Here is a 24,736-nt window from a genome sequence, read left to right as displayed (position 1 = left end):
TTTTTTTTGGAACAGAGTCTTCCTGTCACTCTGGGTAGAGTGCCGTGGCATCATCATAGCTCATAACAACCTCAAACTCTTGAGCTCAAGCTATCCTCTTGCTTCAGCCACAGACTATTACTATTGTCTCAGACTCACCTCACTTACAGCTAAAATAGATAGTTGAGCAGTTTATTTCACCACAATCATTCCGTTATCAGGACTGAAAATTTCTAAAGGTCAAAGACAGAATAGACATACCAACATAAAAGGGAAGGAAATACTTAACCTTCACAGTGCCATCAGAGGATGCACTAATAATATAATGTCCATCTTGTGTAAATGTTGCTTCATTAACAAAGGATGAATGGCCACGAAATTCCTTCAGGGTTTTTCCAGATTTTAAACCATGAATTCTACCATAAATAAAAGTAAATGAAAAGAACAATTAATATTTGATATATTATGCTTGGGACCAAGTGCTGACTGCATTTTAGATAAATTATAGAAGCTCATATTATAATATTAGCTGAATAAAGAAAGCTATGAGATTGTGTGTGTAGTATAATTTTCATTATCTCAAACAATGAAATAAAACAAAAACTTTGCAAAGAGATTGGAAAGGCCAGGCATGGTGGCTCAAGCCTTTAATATTAGCACTCTGGGCGGCAAAGGTGGGTGGATGGCTTGAGATCGCGAGTTTGAGACCAGCCTGAGCAAGAGCGAGACCACATCTCTACAAATAGCTGGCCACTGTAGTGTGCGCTTATAGTTCCACCTACTCAGGAGACTGAGGCAAAAGGATCTCTTAAGCCCAAGAGTTTGAGGTTCCTATGAGCTATGACACCACAGCACTCTATCAAGGGCAACAAAGCAAGACTCTTACTCAAAAAAAAAGAGAAAGATTTGAAGAAAATATGCTAATAATAACATGAGCTTCTGTTCTAGGATACCATTCCCAAAAACTAGAGTTAAAGAGATTCACAGTCAGTGGGTCTCACCTGGGTCTTAGGGATCTGTTTTTATTTATATATTTCATTATTTATTTATTTATTTATTTGAGATAGTCTCACTCAATCACCCTGGTATCATAGCTCACAGCAACCCCAAACTCTTGGGCTTAAGCGATTCTCTTGCCTTAGCCTCCCAAGTAGCTGGGACTACAGGTGCTCACCACAACACCCAGCTCTTTTTTTAGAGACAAGGTCTTGCTCTTGCTCAGACTGGTCTCGAACTTGTGAGCTCAGGCAATCCACCAGCTTCGGCTTCTCAGAGTGCTAGGATTATAGGTGTGAGTTTTTTCTATTTTTTAATAGAGACAGGGTCTTCCTCTTGCTCAGGCTGGTCTTAAACCCGTGAGCTCAAGCCATCCACCTGCCTCAGCCTCCCACAGTGCTAGAATGATAGGCGTGAGCCACTACACCTGGCCCAGGACTTATACATATACATATATTTTTTTTTTTTTTGAGACAGAGCCTCAAGGTGTCACCATGGGTAGAGTACCATAGCATCACAGCTCATAGCAACCTCCAACTCCTGGGCTCAAATGATTCTCCTGCCTCTGCCTCCCAAGTAGCTAGGACTACAGGCATCCACCGCAATGCCTGGGTATTTTTTGGTTGCAGCAGTCATTGTTGTTTGGCGGGCCCGGGCTGGATTCGAACCTGCCAGCTCAGGTGTATGTGGCTGGCACCTTAGCCACTTAAACCACAGGCACCGCGCCTTTTTTTTTTTTTGAGACGGAGTCTCACTATGACACCCTCAGTAGAGTGCTGTGGTGTCACTGCTCATAGCAACCTCAAACTCTTGGGCTTATGTGATTCTCTTGCCTCAGCCTCCCAAGTAGCTGGGACTACAGGCGCCCACCACAACACCTGGCTATTTTTTAGTTGTAGTTGTCATTGTTGTTTGGCAGCCCCAGGCTGGGTTCAAACCCACCAGCCCTGATGTATGTGGCTGGCACTCTAGCCCGTGAGCTATAGGTGCTGAGCCTAGGACCTATATTGTTAACAGCTCTCTCTATAGTGATTATGATGCAGGTGGATCCATAAGACCACACTTTAAGAAACATGAATTAGACTGGGTGCATGCATGCCTGCAATCCTAGCACTCTGGAGGGGCCAAGGCGAAATAATCTCAGGAATTCTAGACCAGCCTGAGCAGGAGCAAGATCATGTTTCTACTAAAAACAGAAAAATTAGGCTCGGTGCCCGTAGTACAGTGGTTACAGCACCAGCCACATACACTGAAGCTGGCAGGTTTGAACCTGACCCAGGCCAGCTAAACAATGACAACTACAACAAAAAATAGCCAGGTGTTGTGGCGGGTGCCTATAGTCCCAGCTGCCTAGAAGGCTGAGGCAAGACAATCCCTTGAGCCCAAGAGTTTGAGATTGCTGTGAGCTGTGACACCACAGTACTCTATCAAGGACGACATAGTAAGACTTTGTCTCAAAAATAAATAAAAATAGAAAAATTAGCTACATATTGGGGCAGGCACCTGCAGTCCCAACTACTTGGGAGGCTGAGGCAGGATTGCCTGCGTCTAGGAGTTTGGGTTTGCTGTGAACTATGCCAATACCACCAGACTATACTGAAGGCAACACAAGAAGAGTCTGTCTTAAAAAAAAATTAAAATAGGGGGCCAGGCGGGGTGGCTCACACCTGTAATCCCAGCTCTTAGAAGGCCGAGGCAAGTGTACTGCCTGAGCTCACAGGTTCAAGACTAGCCTGTGTCAGAATGAGACTTCATCTTGAAAAATAGCTGGGCATTGTGGTGGATGCCTGTAGTCCCAAACACTTGGGAGGTTGAGGCAAGAGAATTTTTGAGCCCAAGAGTTGGAGGCTGCTGTGAGCTATGAGGCCACAGAACTCTACCAAGGGTGACAAAGTGAGACTGTCTCAAAATAAGTAAATAAATAAATAATAAAGAAAGAAGAAAGGATGGAAGGAAGGAAGGGAGGGAGGAAGGGAGGCCAAGCAGGCAGGCAGGGGGGCTGGCTGGCTGGGAGCAGTGGCTTGTGCCTATAAATCCTAGTGCCCTGGGAAACCAAGGCAGGTGGACTGCCTGACCTCAGGGGTTCAAGACCAGCCTGACTAAGCAAGACTGAGTCCTCATCTCTACTAAAAATAGAAAAACTAGCCAGGCGCTGTGACAGGCTACTTGGGATCCTGAGGCAAGAGGCTTGCTTAAGCCCAAGAGTTTGAGGTTGCTGTGAGCTGTGACATCACAGCACTCTACCCAGGACAACAGAGTGAAGACTCTATCTCAAAAAAAAACAAAACATGGGGCGGCGCCTGTGGCTCAAGGAGTAGGGTGCCGGTCCCGTATGCCAGAGGTGGCGGGTTCAAACCTAGCCCCAGCCAAAAACCAAAAAAAAAAAAAAAACATGGAATCACACTATACTCCCTTTCTAATCTCTCTTCTGGGTAAAGACTCCAATGGATGGAAGAACAGCACTGTGTCAGCTATACTTTGGAGAAACAAGATCTGACATACCCTCACTCTTCCTATCATACATTCCTGCTGAAAGAATATAGAATCACTAGTCCCTACCTGATTATATCAATCAAACTCAAGTAAGGGCAGTTTTGAGATTCTTTTTTTTTTTTTGTAGAGACGGAGTCTCACTTTATGGCCCTCAGTAGAGTGCCGTGGCCTCACACAGCTCACAGCAACCTCCAACTCCCGGGCTTAAGTGATTCTCTTGCCTCAGCCTCCCGAGTAGCTGGGACTACAGGCGCCCGCCACAACGCCCGGCTATTTTTTGGTTGCAGTTTGGCCGGGGCCAGGTTTGAACCCGCCACCCTCGGTATATGGGGCCAACGCCTTACTGACTGAGCCACAGGCGCCGCCCAAGAAGGTAATCATTTTACCCAACTTTCTTTCTTCTTTCTTTTTTTTTTTTTTGGAGACAGAGTTTCACTTTATGGCCCTCGGTAGAGTGCCGTGGCATCACACAGCTCATAGCAACCTCCAACTCCTGGGCTTAAGCAATTCTCTTGCCTCAGCCTCCCGAGTAGCTGGGACTACAGGCGCCCGCCACAACGCCCGGCTATTTTTTGGTTGCAGTTTGGCCGGGGCCGGGTTTGAACCCGTCACCCTCCATATATGGGGCCGGCGCCTTACCGACTGAGCCACAGGCGCCGCCCCAAGAGATTCTTTTTTTTTTTTTTTTTTTAATTTTTTAAAATGTAATTCAATTTATTTTCATTCCTATTCTTATTTTTTTGACTTTGTTGTTGTTGCAGTTTCACCGGGGCTAGGTTCGAACTTGCCACCCTCGGTACATGGGGCTGCACCCTACTCACTGAGCCACAGCATCCCCCCAGTTTTGAGATTCTTACTTACCTAATTGTCTGGTCAAAAGAAGCACTAAGGATCTGACTGCTATCCTTAGAAAAGCTTAGACAGGTAACACCTTTACTATGTGCCCTCTCAAATCTCCTTAAACACTGTCCACTCTGAATCTTCCATACCTTTATTAAAAAAATAAAAATGAAAACTTGTAAACAGAGTGTCCCACCATTGTCCACAGAGTCAAACAAGATGCAATGTTCATTAATGTACTAAAGCAGCATTAAAAATACATGCTGATAGCTGAATATGATATATCTGGTTCACATAATACAGTGATAACTAAATCCTTTGAAACTTAAAACTCTTTCCTTGTAAATTATTAAAACAAAAATTTAGACTCTAAGTTCACTTAGCAGAAATCATTTCTGTATTTTATGTAGCCCAGGATGTATTACCAACCATTAAATGCAAACCACAGCCAGCTGACTACAGGCCATCCCCTAAAACAGAAATCAAATCATAATACATCATATACAGTAAGCCAGAGTGGTACAACAAAAAGGACACGAGCAGAATTGGCCTAAAGTCTCAGATCTATCACTTACCAACCATGTGACCTCAAACATATTTATTGACCACTCACTCCAGGCAGAGTTATTAGGATTAAACAAGAAAAAGTACAGTGATTAGCAGAAAGTTGATGTTCAATAAACAATAGCTACTATTAACTGTGAGTATCATTTGAACAACACGACTCCATTACAGAACATTTAAAATGTCTCCATATAAGAGCTCAGGTCACTAATACACACCTTGATTTTTCCATCTTGAGCCCCAGTTGCTAACATTTCTGTATCTCTGCTAAAACACATGCAGAGGACAGCATCATCCATCATCATGAAGTTATCCTGGGCCTGGTACTTAAGATCCTAAAGGAAACAATGGTTAGCAGTTATCAAAATAATCACCAAAACTAAGGTCCCGGTACAGGTGTCTATAGTACAGGTGTCTATAAACTCACTAAAACCGGGATAATGGATTGTGCCTAACCTAAAACTCCAAAGCAAACAACAGTGCCATGCATACATGTTCCTAGTGAACAACTGAAACACAAGTTTTTACACAATTCAAACTGATGTTATAAAAAAATCCCAATATCCTAGATCTTTTGGTTACTGATCTTTTCTAGGCAAAATTATTTTAGAGTATGAAGTGAGAAACTAAACTAATATTTTTTCTAATTATTAGCTACTTTTCCTGAAACCATACACATACGGTGAGATACATATATCACAGCTCACAGCAAACTCAAACTCCTGGGCTCACGTGATCCTCTGCTTCAGCCTCCCGAGCGGGTGGGACTACAGGTGCCCGCCACAATGCCTGGCTAATTTTATCTATTTTTGGTAGAGATGGGGGTCTCACTCTTGCTCAGGTTGCTCTGGATTCATGACCTCGAGTGATCTTCCCCCTCTGACTTCCCAGAGTGCTAGGATTAAAGGCGTAAAGGTGTGGTGACACCTGGCCTGAAACTATGTATGGAATAATGATGCCTTTTACACCTATTATGCATTGTTGTTCAAACGCAAGTATCTTTATTTTTCTTTCTAATTATAAAGATGGTTCATGCCTATAATCCTAGCACTCTGGGAGGCTGAGGCGAGTAGATAGTTTGAGGAGTTTGAGACCAGCCTAAGCAAAAGTGAGACGCCGTTTCTACTAAAAAATAGAAAAATTGAGGCAAGAGGATGGCTTGAGCCCAAGAGTTGGAGGTTGCTATGATGCCACAGCACTCTACCCAGGATGACACCTTGAGATTCTGTCTCAAAAAAAAAAAAATTAATTAATTAAAAATAAAATAAAATGGAAAGTGAAAATCCACTAACTCATAAATCCACTAACCATGGATTGGAATGAAGTACTCTATGATAAAGATTACATTTTAAATCAGTGGATAAAGATAATCAATAAATAGCTGTTTGGGGAAAAAAAAACTAAGTTAGAGCTATACCAAATTTTTTTTTTTTTTTTTTTTTTGAGACAGAATCTCAAAAAAAGCTGTCGCCCTGGGTAGAGGGCCGCAGCGCCACAGCTCACAGCAACTTCCAACTCTTAGGCTTAAGCGATTCTCTTGTCTCAGCCTCCCAAGTAGCTGGGACTATAGGCGCCCACCACAACACCTGGCTATTTTTTGGTTGTAGTTGTCATTGTTGTTTGGCAGGCCCCGGCTGGGTTCATGCCAAGCCAGAGCTATACCAATTTTATTGCCCTAAATTAATTCCAGATGGGACAAAACTTAAACATACAGTGAAATATTAAAATACTAGAAGAGGCTTGGCACCTGTAGCACGGTAGTTACGGCACCAGCCACATGCAGTGAGGCTGGCGGGTTCAAGCCCGGCCCAGGCTAGTTAAACAATAACTGCAATAAGAAAATAGCTGGGTGTTGTGGCTGGCACCTATAGGCCCAGCTACCTGGGAGGCTAAGGCAAGAGAATCACTTATGCCCAAGAGTTTGAGGTTGCTGTGAGCTATGACGCCACAGCACTCTACCAAGAGCAATATAGTGAGACTCTGTCTCAAAAACAAAAAAATAAAATGAAATAAAATACTAGAAGAAACTACAGCAGAAGATTACAGAAATTGTACTAGTATTTTGTAAGAGAACAGATGAATAAATTTGATGTAAGAAAAAAGTTTTAAGTCTGTAAAATAAAATAAGCAAAATCAAGAGTCAAATTTGTGCTCACTTCCGCAACACATTTATTAAAATTGGAGCAAAACAGGCTCGGTGCCTGTAGCTCAGTGAGTAGGGCACCAGCACATACAGTGAGGCTGGCAGGTTTGAGCCCAGCCCGGGTTCAAACAATGACAACTGCAACCAAAAAATTGCCGGATGTTGTGACGGGCACCTGTAGTCCCAGCTACTTGGGAGTCTGAGGCAAGAGAATTGCTTAAGCCCAAGAGTTTGAGGTTGCTGTGAGCTGTGACGCTGTGATATAGTGAGACTCTGTCTCAAAAAAAAATTAAAAAGGTGAAGCAAGGGCGGCGCCTGTGGCTTAAAGGAGTAGGGTACCGGCCCCATATGCCAGAGGTGGCGGGTTCAAACCCAGCCCCAGCCAGAAACTGTAAAAAAAAAAAAAAAAAAAAAAAGATGGAGCAATACAGAGAAGATTAACAGAAAAATTTTTTCGAAGTTAAAATTAAAAAATATCTGCAACGTGCATTAAAAGGTTGATTTCCTAAAAATACAAAGAGCTCTAGCTTGGCACCTATAGCATAGTGGTTACAGCGTCAGCCACATACACTGAGGGTGGTGAGTTTGAACCGGGCCCAGGCCAGCTAAACAACAATGACAACTGCAACAACAACAAAAAAATAGCCGGGCGTTGTGGTGGGCGCCTATAGTCCCAGCTACTTGGGAGACTGAGGCAAGAGAACCGCTTAAGCCCTAGAGTTTGAGATTGCTATGAGCTGTGATGCCATAGCACTCTACCCAGGGCATCATAGTGAGACTCTGTTTAAAAAAAAAAATCATACACACACATATATAAAGAGCTCCTATAAAATCTGTAAAAACAATCCAATAGAAAAGTGTGCCAGGGCGGCGCCTGTGGCTCAAGGAGTAGGGCGCCAGTCCCATATGCCAGAGGTGGTGGGTTCAAACCCAGCCCCGGCCAAAAAAAAAAAAAAGAAAAATGAGCCAAAGATATTAACAGACTTCACAGAGTAAGAAATATCTAGGATGTTTCACATATAAAAATATGTTCAACTGGCTCAGCACCCATAGCACAGTGGTTACAGCGCCAGCCACATATACTGAGGGTAGTGGGTTTAAATCTGGCCCAGGCCAGCTAAATAACAAGGACAACTGCAACAAAAAATAGCCGGGTTGGGGCGGTGCCTGTGGCTCAGTGGGTAGGGTACCGGCCCCATATACCGAGGTTGACAGTTCCGAACCCGGCCCCGGCCAGCTAAAATAGCAGTGGCAACTGCAACAAAAATAGCCCAGCATTGTGGCGAGTGCCTGTAGTCCCAGGTACTAAGGAGGTTAAGGCAGGAGAATTGCCCTAGCCCAAGAGCTGGAGGTTGCTGTGAGCTGTGACACCACAGCACTCTACTGAGGGTGACAAAGTGAGACTCTGCCTCAAAAAAAAAAAAAAAAAAAAAATAGCTGGGTATTGGTGGTGGGCACCTGTAGTCCTAGTTACCTGGGAGGCTGAGACAAGAGAAACGTTTAAGCCCAAGAATTTGAGGTTTCTGTGAGCTGTCATGCCACGGCACTCTACCAAGGGCAACATAGTAAGACTCTGTTTCAACAACAACAAAAAGATTTGCAGTGGCAACTGCAACAAAAAAGTAGCCAGGTGTTGTAACCAGTGCCTATGGTCCCAGCTACTTGGGGAGGCTGAGGCAGGAGAACTGCTTAAACCCAGGGGTTGGAGGTTGCTCTGTGAGCTGTGATGCCATAGCACTCTACTGAGGGTGAGTGACATAGTGAGACTCTGTCTCCAAAAAAAAAAGATGTTCAACTTTATTCATAATAAAAGAAACACAATTAGTACTACAACTGTGTTAGACTGGAAATAATTTTATATAAAACAGCTGGTTAAATATATCATGGTTCAAAATCCATGCAACTGAATATAATAAGGCAATGCCTATTATACTAAAAGGGCAAAGCAAGGAGAACGGGGTACATAGTATTTACTAACATCTCTGTAAAAAAATTTTTTGAAGGCTCGGTGCCCATAGCACAGTGGTCACGGTGCCAGCCATATACACCAAGGCTGGTAGGTTCAAACCCAGCCTGGGCCTATTAAACGACGACAACTGCAACCGAAAAATAGGTGGGCATTGTGGCAGGTGCCTGTGGTCCCAGCTGCTTGGGAGGCTGAGGCAAGAGAATCGCTTGAGCCCAAGATTTTGAGATTGCTGTAAACTGTGACGCCACAGCACTCTACCAAGGGCAACATAGTGAGACTCTGTCTCAAAATAAAAAAAAAGAAAGAAACTGGTAACCCTGGCTGGCCTAAGGAAGGGAATTAATTGGTTTAGGGGTAAAAGAAAGAGCAAAACTCTATTTGAAAAAGCCTAGGTGTACCTATTACCCATTCAAGAAAATTTAAATTACATTAAAATTATAAATAACAGGGCAGCACCTGTGACTCAAAGGAGTAGGGTGCAGGCCCCATATGCCGGAGGTGGCGGGTTCAAACCCAGCCCTGGCCGAAAAAAAAACTACTCCCCAAAAAGATATGTGTGTGTGTGTGTGTGTGTGTAACAAATGTTTTCACTTGGTTAATAATAAAATCAGAATTTGGTTAAAAATAACTTTAAATAAGGGTTTTTTAGGAGTTGAGGGGGAGTGTCACTATGTTGTCCAAGCTGGCCTCAAATACCTGGGCTAAAGTAATCCAGCCCCAATCTCCTGAGTAGCTGGGACTACAGGCATGTGCTACTATGCCTGGTAATAAATTAGTTTTTAAGTTACAAAAGTAATACATGTTCATTATATACAGATCCTTTCTCAACAAATCTGACATAAAGCATAAATAATTCAAAGTCAGTAATTTTTCCACTAGGAAAGTTAATATATTTAAAATACTTTACCTTCCTGATTTTTCCAGTTGTAAAGTTCCACACTTCAATGAATCCATCAACAGATCCAGTGACCAGATACTGACCATCTGGAGAAAATCGAGCACACTCCACATGTGATTTCTGACCAAACTGTTTCAAATGAAACAATGAAACAAATGCATTTTTATCTAGTGGCCTTAAAACAATTCCCATTTAAAAAAAAAAAAAAAAAAAATTCCCATTTTAACCTTTGAGAAATCCTGCCCTAGCATAAAATCACAGCTGACCCATATTATGGCGTATTGGAGGGGCACTGTTGTACCTGGACACAAGGAACCAGTGGATGTATTTTCTCTGACCAGTTTTATGTCTAGGTGCTCAGTTTTTTTCAATGTGTGATTGGTATTTCTAAAGAAGAGGGAAAGACTATTTAAGATGGGACTTAGAACAAATAATCCTGTTAGCTCAGACCATAAGTTTTTGTTAAATCAGGCACTATTAGCATGACTTTCACACTCAACTTAATAAAGCCTCATATGTTCCTGTTGTGCATCTTAAGGGGAAAAATACTCATTTCTTCAAAGTAAATGTATGTTTTCTTATGCTATCCCATAAACTTTCTATCACTGTTTTATGACCTTCACTTAATCAAGAGATAATGTGTAGCTGACCAAATCTAAAGAACTAAATGAAGCTAACAGACTGTTTGTCTGATAAATGCATTCTTAGCATTTACCAGTGATGAGTCTCCCAAGAATGGATAAAAACTATAGAAACAACAAAGAAAAACTCTAATGTGGATTTCATTTTAAATGTCAAAAAAGGCAAGTGTTTGCAACAGAAAATCTTAAGTCCAGCAGCATAATTACAATGGATTTCTATTTGTCTCAAGGCTTCAGGCAGGGGAAATAAAGGTGCTGCCAAAAAAAAAAAAAAATTTTTTTTTTCTTTTTCCCAGTCTCACTCTGTGGGCCTCACACTAGCTTATAGCAACCTCAAATTCCTGGGCTAAAACGATCCTCCTAGCCCTCCCAAGTAGCTGAGACTATAGGTAGTATACACCACCACACCTGGCTAAGGTTCCTATTTTTAACAGAGACATCTCCCTTTCCTCAATCTGGTCTTGAGTGATAGGATTACAGATATGAGCCTCAAAAAAATCTTTACATGCAAGTTAGAACATATAATCCAGAAAACACAAATTCAAAACACTAAGCCAAAATTGAAGAGTTGAGGAATATAAAATATTTTAAAATCCACAAATTCAATCTGAGCACAAACTCAGAGAAACTAATATAAAGGTGATGCTAATTCGGGAGGCCAAGGCATGTGGATTGCCTGAGCTCACGGGTTCAAGACCAACCTGAACAAGATTGAGAGATCCCGTCTCTAAAAACAGCCAGGCCTTGTAGCAGTCGCCTGTAGTCTCAGCTACTTGGGAGGCTGAGGCAAGAGAATCGCTTAAGCCCAGGAGTTTGAGGTTACTGTAAGCTATGATGCCACAGCACTCTACCAAAAATGACAAAGAATCTGTCTCAAGGGCAGTGCCTGTGGCTCAGTGAGTAGGGCGCCGGCCCCATATACTGAGGGTGGCAGGTTCAAACCTGGCCCCAGCCAAACTGCAATAAAAAAATAGCTGGGTATTATGGCAGGCGCCTGTAGTCCCAGCTACTCAGGAGGCTGAGGCAAGACAATCACCTTAAGCCCAAGAGCTAGAGGTTGCTGTGAGCTGTGACGCCAAGGCACTCTACCAAGGGTGACAAAATAAGACTCTGTCTCTTAAAATAAAAAAAAAATAAAATAAAGGAGATGTTAAAGTAGCAAATATACTTGTAATTCTGGGAATTGTAACAATTACTCAATTGTGCTTTCTCTTTTTTTTTTTGGCAGTTTCTGGCTGGGGCTGGGTTTGAACCCACCACCTCCAGCATATGGGGCGGGCACCTTACTCTTTTGAGCCACAGGCGCTGCCCTCAATTGTGCTTTCTCATAGAAAATTCTCAGATTAAAACAAAACAAACCAAAAAAAAAAACCAATCAGCCATAAGACAATAAAATAATTTTCCTGGCCGGGCATGGTGGCTCACCCCTATAATCTTAGCACTCTGGGAAGCCCAGGCAGGTGGATTGCTTGAGCTCATGCATTTGAGACCAGCCAGAGCAAAAGCAAGACCCCAAATCTACTAAAAATAGGAAAACTAAGGCAAGAGGATCACTTGAGCCCAAGAGTTTGAGGTTGCACCACAGCACTCTACCCAGGGCAACAGCTGGGGACAAAAAAAAAAATTATTTTCCCCAAATATCATATAAACCTATTTAATAATCCATGACTTGCACTTTACCTGACACGTATCAGGCTAAAACAAGTCTTGAACAGGACAAGTACATAGAAAGTCCACATTTAGGGCGGCGCCTGTGGCTCAGTGAGTAGGGCGCCAGCCTCATATGCCGAGGGTGGCGGGTTCAAACCCAGCCCCGGCCAAACTGCAACAAAAAAATAGCCGGGCGTTGTGGCAGGCGCCTGTAGTCCCAGCTGCTCGGGAGGCTGAGGCAAGAGAATCGCATAAGCCCAACAGTTAGAGGTTGCTGTGAGCCATGTGACGGCACTCTGCCTGAGGGCGGTACAGTGAGACTCTGTCTCTACAAAAAAAAAAAAAAGTCCACATTTAGTCTCAGGCTTAACCAAAGAAGAGCTAACCACTTTTCCAAATGCAGGCTACTTGGGAGGAAGTGCAAGGCCAGATGTCAATTGTATGTCCATTTGGTTACACAATTGAGACAGGCCACTGCCCGACCACAGTAGTGTTCAAGGGGACACCGACAGTAATCCTAAATGTTGTTAGAGCAGGAGAATGAGTTCCCCTCCCCACAGCCTAGCTAAGCCCATGACTGGCTGTGTGTCTAAGGATCGTACCTTAATATGTCTGCTCAGCTGTGTAGGAAACTTTTCCTCTTCCACATCCTTGACAGCTGCTTTGCCTCGAAACAAATCTATAGTCATACCAGGAGGAAGCAACCCCTGGTGCTGCTGCCACTTCAGTGCCTATGAAAAAAAAAAGTACAGTAACCTGGTCAGAGGCCCTTAAAGATCTGGTCGTGACTGCTCAAACAAAATGAAGTCCAAAAGGATGAGGTTCACAAGAAACTGTGAGGCATCCAGACCTCAACTATCTATATTTTTGGTCATCCAAACACAATATAATCTGTGCTTTTCTGTGTGTCCAAGAACAGAGGCCAGAGCAAATTCTTATCTCTCGTATACCTATTTTCTTTTCTTTGTGTTTTTGAGATAGGGTCTTATTTGATTGCTCAGGCTATAGTGACACCACTACAGCTCACTGTAACCTCAAACTCCTGGGCTTACATGATCCTCTCACATACTTCAACCTCCTGGGTAGCTGGAACTACAGGCATATACTACCACACCTGGCTAATTTATTTAATTTTTAAGAAACAGAGTCTTAGTATTTGTACAGACTGATCTCCAACTTCTGCCCTCAACCATCCTCCTGCCTTGGCCTCCCAAAGTGATGAGACTATAGGAATGAGCCACATACCTGGCCATCAACACCTATTTTCTGATAGGTGTGGCTCTTTTATTACAAACAAAATTTGGAAAACAAATTTCCTATAGTCTCAACACCCAAAGACAGCCACTGATAACATTTTATATGCTACCTTCTTTTCCTCCTTTACATGTTTAATTAGCACAATCATAATTATACTATGTTATTCTCCTGGTTTTGTTTTGTTATGGTTTTTGAGAGTCTTACTTTGTCACCCTCGTTAGAGTGCTATGGCATCATAGCTCACAGCAACCTCCAGCTCTTAGTCTTAAGTGATTCTCTTGCCTCAGCCTCCTGAGTAGCTGGGGACTATAGGCACCTACCACAACACCCAGCTATTTTTTTTAGAGACTAGGTCTCACTCTGGTTCAGACTAGTCTCGAACCTGTGAGCTCAAACAATCCACCTGCCTTGGCCTCCCAGAGTGCTATATTCTCCTATTTTTACTATCATCAGCTCATGCTATGACATAAGTATCCTTTTTTTTTTTTTTTTTTAACAGAGTCTCACTCTACTGCCCAGGCTAGAGTGCCATGGTATCAGCCCAGGTCACATCAACTTCAAACTCATGGGTTCAAATAATCCTCCTGCCTCCCCCCTGAGTAGCTGGGACTAGAGGTACCTGCCACAACACTTGGCTAGTTTTTCTATTTTTAGTAAAGACAGGGTCTCACTCTTACTCAGGATGTTTTGGGGTTTTTTGTTTTTTTAAGAGACAGAGTCTCACTTTGTCACCCTCGGTAGAGTGCCATGGCATCACAGCTCACAGCAACCTCCAACTCCTGGGCTTAGGCGATTCTCTTGCCTCAGCCTCCCGAGTAGCTGGGACTACAGGGGCCAGCCACAACACCCGGCTATTTTTTTGTTGCAGTTTGGCCAGGGCCAGAATTGAACCCACCACCCTTGGTATATGGGGCCACTTCCCTACTCACTGAGCCACAGGCGCCGCCCCCTCAGACTGGTCTTGAACTCTTGAGCTCAAGGAATCCTCCTGCCTCGGTCTCCCAGAGTGCAAGGATTACATGTCTGAGCTACCACATCCAACTGACATAACTCATTTTAATGGCTGTAAATATATCCTATCTAGTAGATTTTTCATAATTTACTTAATCACCACATTAGTAGACATTTACACTGCTTCCAGTATTTCCTTCATTTAAATAATGTTGCAATGAACACCTCTGGAGATAAGACTTTTCCTATCTGGGGGCTATTACCCTCTTAGAACATATTCCTGGAAGAGGAATTGCCAAATTCAAAAAAGAATATGAATGCTTAAGGATCTTTTTTTTTTTTTTTTAGACAGAGCCTCAAACTGTCGCCCTGGGTAGAGTGCCATGGCATCACAGCACACAGCAACCTCCAACTCGTGGGCTCAAGTGATTCTCTTGCCTCCGCCTCCCAAGTAGCTGGGACTACAGGCGCCCACCACAACACCTGGCTATTTTTTGTTGCAGCCATCGTTGTTGTTTGGTGGCCCGGGCTGGATTTAAACCCTCCAGCTCAGGTGTATGTGGTTGGTGCCCTAGCTGCTTGAGCCACAGGCGCCGAGCCACTTAAAGGTCTTAATATATATTTCCAAACTGCTTTCCAAAAGGATTGCTTTCAAAAAAGCAGCAACTGTCCAGGCATGGTGGCTCATGCCTATAATCCTAGCACTCTGGGAGGCTGAGGTGGGTGGACTGCTTGAGCTCACAAGTTCAAGACCAGCCTGAGCAAAAGTGAGACCCCATCTCTACTAAAAATAGAAAAAAACAAGGCAAGAGGATCACTTGAGCCCGAGTTGGAGGTTGCTGTGACCTGTGATACCATGGCACTCCACCTAAGGCAATAACTTAAGACTCTGTCTCAAAAAGAAAAAAAAAAAAAAGTTGCAACAGCAATATAAGAGGTGAAAAAATCATAAACTTTGGAGACAGACAGTTGTAGGCTTGGCTATTCACTAATTATGTCATTCTGAATTCCAATTTTGCCAACTGAGAAAGTCAGGGAAAAAGCCTAACTCCTAGAGATGCTGGAGTGATAAAACAAACTCACATTTTTTTTTTTTTGAGACAGTCTCATTATGTCACCCTTGGTAGACTGCCACGGCATCACAGCTCAAGCAAACTCAAACTCTTGGGCTTAAGTGATTTTCTTGCCTCAGCTTCCCAAGTAGCTGGGACTACAGGCGCCTGGCACAACACCCAGCTATTTTTGTTGTTGTTGTTGCAGTTGTCAACGTTGCTTAGCTAGCCTGGGCTAGGTTCAAACCCACCAGCCTGCGTGTTATTTGGCTGGCAGCCTATTCACTGAGCTAAAGGCACCACCCAAAACCAAAATAATATAATAGGCACATGCTCACATAATAAGCACAATATCAACCTAGAGCCAAACCTCACTAATTCCTCAGAAATTAAATGTAGAGCACATGCGTTTACTTCTCCTCTCTCTAGAAAATCCACTAAAATGATGATAATTAAGGAATAAAAAGGGTACATACCACCTCAAAAGATAAAGAAAACAGAACAAGAGATAACAGCAGAAAAGAAATGTTAAATTTCAAAAGCTGAAAGGGGAATGGACCAGTGGCAATCAAGAAAATAATGAGATGAAAATGTGTCAAATATTCTATGAAACAGGTGTATGGTGCCCCATGATCATATTGAGGTACACAGCTATGATTTAATAAAAAAAAAAAAAAAAAGAAGGGCAGAGAAAAACTGAAACCTAATTATACCAGGTGAAGATGGGGAAACCCATAAGAAGCAAGCCAAAGTACCTCATGAAACTCCAAAAAGGTGCAAGAATTGAAAGAATCATACCCTCCCAGGACAAAGTATGGCATGAGGCTGAAAACTAGGACAATAATAAAATCTATACAAGGAGCATTTAACTCCCATGACTTCTCCCAACCCTGTGCAATAGGTGACTGCCTCATTCTACCCCTGAGAGAAATCAGATGGTTTATCGTCTGGAAAGGTTGAGGTCCTGGGCTTTGGATAAGTCAGTAGAACTGAGGGTAGGGGTATAAGTGAGAAGCCACAACAAAAACAGGGGTGGGAGGGTGCTGAGTTAGTGGAAACTGGTGTGCTAAACAGTGAGACTTCTGCACCATTCACCCCTACTAGTACCCTCTCAACTCTGACTCCCAGAATACGGTTTATACTTCTCCCAGGCAAGAACTAAAAGACTATACTCTAGAAAAGCTGACCAGTCCAAGAGAATATTTCTGTAGATAACGACACCTGAGGATCCCCATCCCATCGTTCCTGGCTGAATTCTATCAGTTCCCAAACTCCCACTGCCACTCAACCCAACATACAGTTTCCAAATAGGGTTTTAGGGCTGGACACAGTGGCTCACACCTCTAATCCTAGCACTCTAGGAGGCCACAACAGTTGGACTGCTCAAGCTCAGGAGCAAAAGCAAGACCTTGTCTCTACTAAAAATAGACAAACGGGGCTGGGCACGGTGGCTCATGCCTGCAATTCTAGCACTCTGGGAGGCTAAGGCAGTTGGACTGTCTGAGCTCACAGGTTCAAGACCAGCCTGAGCCAGAGTGAGACCTCGTCTCTAAAACTAGCTGGGCAATGTGGCAGGCGCTTGTAGTCCCAGCTACTTGGGAGGCTGAGGTGAGAGAATCACTTGAGCTGAGGAGTTTGATGGTACTGTGAGCTATGATGCCATGGCACTCTACCAAGGATGACAAACTGAGACTCTATTTAAAATAAATGAATACATACATACATACATAAAAATGGAAAAACTGGCCAGGCATCATGGCAGGTGCCATAGCAGGTGCAGCTCCTTGGGAGGCTGAGGCAAGAGGACTGCTCAAGCCCAAGAGTCTGAAGCTGCTGTGAGCCTATGACACCAGAGCACTCAACCCAGAGTTACACAGTGAGATTTTGTCTCAAAATGAATTAAAAAAAATACAAATAGCTTTTTAGTCTTCCACTCTTTTGTTTTTTGTGGTTTTTTTCCTATTGACATCTTCTTACCACAGTATTGCATTCTCAGATATAAACCAAAGCTGGGGATCAGTAAATATTTGAGGAAAGCTTCAACATATGGGCAATAAAACAAATGGGGGCAGGGTAGAAAGAATTCAGAGAAAAACAAAACGGAGACAATACAGGGAGGGAAAAAAACTTTCAAAATCTGAATAGAAAGAAACATACTACAGACACAAAATCTCAAATTTACGTTTATGTACCCATTCTCAGGAAGTTATTGGACTTGGTATTCTATCAAAACAAGGGTCTAATCTATGAAAGGTAAAATGAGAGAATGTAAAAAATATGTTCTAACACGAGAAGCCAAAATTTCCCAGTATGAAGATGAAAGAAGTTCCAGTACAGTAAATGTGCAGCAATCCAAAAGAACTAGTCCTGGCTGGTGCAATGGCTTTTACCTACAATCCTAGCACTCCGGGAGGCCAAGGCTGGTGAACTGCTTGAGCTCAATAGTTCAAGAACAGCCTGAGCAAGGACGAGACCTTGTCTCTACTAAAAATAGAAAAACTAGCCAAGTATTGTGGTGGGCACCTGTAGTTCCAGCTACTTGGGAGGCTGAGGAAAGAGGATCACTTAAGCCCAAGAGTTTGAGATTGCTGTGAGTTATGACACCATGGCACTCAACCCAGGGCAACAGAGTGAGACTCTGTCTCAAAAAATAAATAAATAGGGGTGGCGCCTGTGGCTCAAAGGAGTAGAGCACTGGCCCCATATACTGGAGATGGCAGGTTTAAACCCAGCCCCGGCCAAAAACTGCAAAAATAAATAAATAGATAGATAGATAGATAGGCTGGGCAAAGTGGCTCACACCTGTACTCCTAGTACACTCTGGTAGGCCAAGGCAGGTGAATCGCCTGAGCTCACAGGTCAAGACCAGCCTGAGCAAGAGTGAGACTCTGTCTCTAAAAATAGCTGGGCGTGGCTCAGCGCCTACAGCTCAGCGGCTAAAGCACCAGCCACATACACTCGGGTTGGTGGGTTTGAACCTGGCTGGGCCAAACAACAATGACAACTACAACAAAAAAAAAAATAGTTGGGCATTGTGGTGGGCATCTGTAATCCCAGCTACTCAGGAGGCTGAGGCAAGAGAAACACTTAAGCCTAAGAGTTTGAGGTTGCTGTGAGCTGTGATGACACAGCACTCTACCAAGGGTGACATAGTGAGACTCTATCTCAAAAAAAATATATATGTAGTGGACATTGCAGTAGGCACCTATAGGCCCAGCTACTCGGAGGCTCAGGCAAGAGAATCACTTGAGCCCAAGAGTTTGAGGTTGCTGTGAGCTAGGACACCATGGCACTCTCCAAAGGGCAACAAAGTGAGACTCTGTCTCAAAAAATAATAATTAATTAAAAAAAAAAAAAAGAAGAACTAGTTCTGATGAGAACAAAGAGAAAAGCCCCAAGAAAGATATCAGCAAGGGGGAAGAAAAAATTTTTATACTTCTGGGCGGTGCCTGTGGCTCAAGGAGTAGGGCATTGGCACCATATACCAGGGGTGGCAGGTTCAAGCCTGGCCCTGGTCAAAACGGCAAAAAAAAAAAAAAAATTTTATAGTTCTGGTAGAAAGATTTAGGCTGAACTAATGAAGAACACAGAAAACTTGGCACAAGAAAAAAAAATGATTATCACAAGTCATCATAAAAATTATGCAAGAAATTACACATAATTATTTTTTAGCTATTAGCAACATTTATGTAAAGATAATTTATGCAAACACTGAATATCGATTTAACCAAGTTATGATGTAACTATACTGAAAATCTGGGAGTAGGGCCAGACACCAGTAGCTCACGCCTATAATCCTAGCACTGTGGGAGGCCGACGGGAGGATTGCCTGAGTTCACAGGTTCGAGACCAGCCTAAGCAAAAGCAAGACCCTGTCTCCAAAAATAGCCAGGTGTTGTGGCGGATGCCTGTAGTTCCAGCTACGTGGCAGGCTGAGGCAAGAGTCTGAGGTCGCTGTGAGCTGTGACACCAGAGCACTCTACTGAGGGCAACAAAATGATACTCTGTCTCAAAAAAAAAAAAACCTGGGAGAAAAATATGTGCCATGTTATAGAGAATGGGTATCAGATAAATCATCTTCCAATTAAGAAAATTAATAGCTGGGAGGCACCTGTGGCTCAAAGGAGTAGGGCGCCGACCCCAAATGCCGGAGGTGGTGGGTTCAAACCCAGCCCCGGCCAAAAACTGCAAAAAAAAAAAAAAAAAAGAAAGAAAAAAAATTAACAGCTAATGACTATAATTAAGTAATAAGAGATAAACATGGAGGTAAATGCTCGAGAGTTAGAAATGTTTGTGGAAAGTAATAATTAGAGGTGGAGAAGGGCAGCACGTGGGACTATTTTTTATTATAAGCCCTGAAATACTACTCCAACTATTACTTTGATAAAAGATAAAAAGTAAATTTTTTAAAAACAGCTTAATTTTATATCTCAGAATCACTGCAGGCCTTCAAAAAATAGCTTTTGGTTCTTTTCTAAATGCAGATTTAATGCAAAAAGTCTATTTATATCTCTATTAATCACTTGTGCTCTTTGCTATTTATAAAACATCTATTACTCTAAATACCTTTATAGTAACAACAGTGCTAGCAATAGTATTACTAATAAAAAAAAGAATCAGCAGCAGCAACTACCATTTACTATTTACAAGGTTCCAGGCAATGTATTAAGGGCTTTATGAACACTACCTCATTTAATCCTTACTATACCATGATGGGTAAATGAGATCAGTAAAGTTAAGTAACCTGCCAGGACCATACAGCAGGTAAATGAGAGAGCTTAGATTCTAGCTAGAGTGAACATTTGTTCCCATCTGTCCAGGACAGTTCCCACAGTACCCTCAAAGATATTCCACATAAGACAATAAATTCTATTGCTACCCTGATTCTGACTCTAGAGCTTATGCTCCTAACTATGAATCTATATTGCTCCTCCCAGGAAAGAGGGAAGGTGGAATAGCACAGCTATTGGTACAAACAGTTCCTCACTTCTATATCAAATTTCTTTATCTCAGACACAGACTTTATATACAAAAAATTACACCAGAAATTCAGAGTAAATTCGGTTTTACAGCCATTTAATACCTGTCCCAGCAATGCCATGAGACGAGATGGAGGCACTACGCTGACTTCCCCAGCTAAGGCTTGGGCAATTGCTGCTCTTCTCTTCTCTTTGCTACTTCCATCTGGATAAGCCTGAAAAAGGAGAGGACATAGAATCATTTCCAATAAGCAACTATAAGATCTGAGCATGCTTATTTGAAACACACAAACAAACAAGAAGAAATATACAAAGAGGAAAACAGGAAAAGAAATTATTCAGTTAAACAGGGGAGTAATTAAACCAATTGAATTTTTTTTTTAATTTATCTTTTATTTATTTATTTATTGTGAGACAGAGCCTCAAGCTGTCACCCTGGGTAGAGTGCCGTGGCATCACAGCTCACAGCAACCCCAACTGCTGGGCTCAAGCAATTCTCCTGCCTCCGCCTCCCAAGTAGCTGGGACTACAGGTGCCCAGCACAATGCCCAGTTATTTTTTGGTTGTAGCCATCATTGTTGTTTGGTGGGCCTGGGCTGGATTCAAATCCGCCAGCTCAAATGTATATGGCTGGCACCTTAGCCGCTTGAGCCACAGGCGCCGAGCCCCAACTGAGTTTTTAAAATGATTTCCCAATTTTGCTCACTTGAATTTCAAATGTATGAGTTGGGAGAAAACTGAGATCAGCCAATCCACACTGTTATTTCTGAAAAGAGTAAGTAAACCATATCAAGAGTTGTTTTTCCAGTTTCTGAAGAAATTTTCAGAGGCAAGGATTCTTCTATATTCTTTGGTAATGTCTTTTAGTCAAGTGACTTCCAGTCCTGAAGCACTTACCAGCTGCACCTTAAATCCTGACCTGATAACTTAAACTACCTTCTTTATCCTCATGGTCAAGTTTACTTGAACTTTCTATTTCCTAGTGCCTATTAAATTCTTCTTCTCCCTATTTTGACAAGCCTCTAGTGAAAGTCTGGGTAGGAAAGAATGAAATTATATATACATTTGGGTTTCTAAAGAATATTAGTTACTATACTCTACTAGTAACCATAATCAGCTAAGAAGCTAAAGCACAAACTTCTAGGGACTAAAAGGGATGAAAGGAAACTGCAGTTGTCAGAGGCAAAGGACACAAAGGCTCACTGAACATAATAGCAGTCAGGTAGCATTTCAGGAAAAGCTAATGTGGGAATGACATCAGAATAAAATTTTCTGCTTCATTACTAACCAACACACAATACTCTAAAATGGAGTACACAGGAGAAAAAAACCCTCAAATACTCAGAAATCTGAACGCGATTATTCTCTTTAAAATATGCAAATGTCAGCCAAAACACATAAAACAGAAGAGCATCATTCTCAAAAATTAAATCAAAATCACAAACAGTATCTACTACAATGGTTTAAAAAAAAAAATCACATTTTTACATATTTTCAAAGTTTAAAAAAGTTTCTTTTTATTACCACAGCCATACCTCACGAGGATCAAAATAAGACCTGGCCAAGAGGTTTTCCAGGTGAATATACCGCTCAGGTTGGGTTTGCTTTAACATGATCATAGGGTCAGTTTGTCTGAGAAGTGACCTGGCAGCACCCAACTCTCGAAGCTCAATCAATTCCAGAACAACCTAGACAATTGAAAAGAAACAGATGTTTAAACATGTTTTCGTAATACTAATATTTCTTTTTCAATAAAATGTCTAACACAGGCGTGGCGCCTGTGGCTCAAGTGGCTAAGGTGCCAGCCACACACACCTGAGCTGGCAGGTTCAAATCCAGCCCAGGCCCGCCAAACAACAATGACGGCTGCAACCAAAAAATAGCCAGGCATTATGGCGGGCGCCTGTAGTCACAGCTACTTGAAAGGCAGAGGCAGGAGAATCACTTGAGACCAGAAGTTGGAGGTTGCTATGAGCTGTGATGCCACAGCACTCTACCCAGGGCAACAGCTTAAGGCTCTGTCTCAAAAAAAAAAAAAAAAAAAAAATTCTAACACAAAGTGATTTCCAATACTGGGAAATCCCCCTTTTCCTGTTTACTGGCACTTTCAGGTAGACAACTCAAGTAATTATAAATAATAGCTTCTATCCTTCAAAAGCCATCCTTAATTTTTTTCTTTTTTTTGAAACAGAGCCTCATTCTGTTGCTCAGGTTATAGTGCCTGGTGTCAGCCTAGCTCACAGTAACCTCAAACTCCTATGTTCTTGCCTCAGACTCCTGAATAGCTGGGACCATAGACACCCACCACAATGCCTGGCTAATTTTTCTGGTTTTAGTTAAAACAAGATCTCACTCTTGCTCAGGCTGGTTTTAAACTCCTGAGCACAAGCAATCTTCCCACCTTGACCTCCCAAAGTGCTAGGATTATAGGTATGAGCCACTACATCTGGCCACCATCTTTAATTTTTACCTGCTAATTTCTCCTCCTCTAAGTCATCTTTTCCAGAATAGATGCTGAAGAAAAGTAAAGATAGGATCCCCATGGGCTCCAGAGAAACCCTTCTCCAGCAACTAAAATCTTTTGAGAACTACTGAACTGATACAGATTATACAGAAACAAGTCAACATTCCTATTTTTTACTTCAAAAAACTCTATAATCAGGGCAGGCACTGTGGCTCACACCTATAATCCTAGCATTCTGGGAGGCCGAAGCGGGTGGATTGCCCACAATTTCAAGACCAGCTAAGCCAGAGAGAGACCCCATCTCTAAAAATAGCATGGTGTTATGGCAGGCGTCTGTAGCCTTAGCTCCTTGGAAGATTGGGGCAAGAGGATCATTTGACTCCAACAGTTGGAGGTTGCTGTCAGCTATGATACCTCAGCACTCTACTGAGGATGGAAAAGTGAGACTGTCTAAAACAGGGTCCTCAAACTTTTTTTTTTTTTGTAGAGACAGAGTTTCACTTTATGGCCCTTGGTAGAGTGCCATGGCATCATACAGCTCACAGCAACCTCCAACTCCTGGGCTTAAGCGATTCTCTTGCCTCAGCCTCCCGAGTAGCTGGGACTACAGGTGCCCGCCACAATGCCTGGCTATTTTCTGGTTGCAGTTCAGCCGGGGCCGGGTTTGAACCCGCCACCCCCGGTATATGGGGCTGGCGCCTTAACGACTGAGCCACAGGCACCGCCCGGGGTCCTCAAACTTTTTAAACAGGGGGCCAGTTCACTGTCCCTCAGACCATTGGAGGGCTGGACTGTAGTTTAAAACAAAGAAACTATGAACAAATTCCTATGCACACTGAACATATCTTATTTTGAAGTAAAAAAACAAAACGGGAACAAATACAATTACACCGCCTCATGGCCCGCAGGCTGTAGTTTGAGGACCCCTGGTTAAAAAAAAAAAAAAAAAAACCACTATCATCTTATTCCTGAAAAATCCACTCTATTCTGTTTTAAAATAAATAATTTATCTGAACTTTGTCCTAGGTACCTGGTTTGTAGCTTCTTTTTTTTTTTTTATGTAGAGACAGAGTCTCACTTTATGGCCCTCGGTAGAGTGCCATGGCCTCACACAGCTCACAGCAACCTCCAATTCCTGGGCTTAAGCAATTCTCTTGCCTCAGCCTCCCGAGTAGCTGGGACTACAGGCACCCGCCACAGCACCCGGCTATTTTTTGTTTGCAGTTCGGCGGGGCTGGGTTTGAACCCGCCACCCTCGGTACATGGGGCCGGCGCCTTACTGACTGAGCCACAGGTGCCGCCAGGCTTGTAGCTTCTAAAACCCTTGGAATTCTGCCATGGCAGGAGTATCTTTGTTATTCACGAGCCCCTTGAATCACACCTAAGTTTGTGCTAAGGCAGTGGCTCAGCATAGAAGCTGGTTACCACAAAGATCAAGTATGCGATTAGAAGACTAAGGCTTTGGGTGGCACCTGTGGCTCAACAAATAGGGCGCCGGTCCCATATGCCGGAGGTGGCGGGTTCAAACCTAGCCCCGGCCAAAAACCACGAAAAAAAAAAAAAGAAGACTAAGGCTTTGAACCAGCCCAACCTCAAAGAAGGGGGAAGGTGGAAAGAAAGAGGCTAGAATTATCAATCATCCCTATATAATGAAACCCCAATAAAAACCTCAATGGAGCTTCCTGGTAGGTAAACACATTGACAAGCCAAATATGTAACAACACATCCTGATTCCACAGGGACAGGACAGAAGCTCTACATTCGGGAATCTCTCAGACCTTGCCCTTGGTGTCTTTTCATTTGGCTGGTCCTGAGCTGTATCTTTGATAAAAAAAAAACTGTAATCAGGGCAGTGCCAGC

General features: G+C 42.8%; 1 protein-coding gene across 1 annotated transcript in view; it reads right to left on the bottom strand.

The window, feature by feature from the left end:
* SMU1 (SMU1 DNA replication regulator and spliceosomal factor) overlaps positions 1-24,736 on the bottom strand; it is a 50,284-nt gene that overhangs the window by 14,915 nt on the left and 10,633 nt on the right. The window contains exons 4-10 of the mRNA XM_053570757.1: positions 21,948-22,100; positions 20,517-20,627; positions 12,776-12,904; positions 9,892-10,011; positions 5,091-5,207; positions 4,330-4,457; positions 269-395 (exon numbers count right to left, since the gene is read on the bottom strand). Coding sequence (XP_053426732.1) covers positions 269-395; positions 4,330-4,457; positions 5,091-5,207; positions 9,892-10,011; positions 12,776-12,904; positions 20,517-20,627; positions 21,948-22,100 — 885 coding nt within the window. The remainder of the gene's footprint in view (positions 1-268; positions 396-4,329; positions 4,458-5,090; positions 5,208-9,891; positions 10,012-12,775; positions 12,905-20,516; positions 20,628-21,947; positions 22,101-24,736) is intronic.

The sequence above is a fragment of the Nycticebus coucang genome, chromosome 2 (genome assembly GCF_027406575.1).
Source record: "Nycticebus coucang isolate mNycCou1 chromosome 2, mNycCou1.pri, whole genome shotgun sequence".
NCBI lineage: Eukaryota > Metazoa > Chordata > Mammalia > Primates > Lorisidae > Nycticebus > Nycticebus coucang.
Note: the sequence above shows the minus strand (reverse complement) of the source record. Positions and strands in the feature narration are given on the sequence as shown.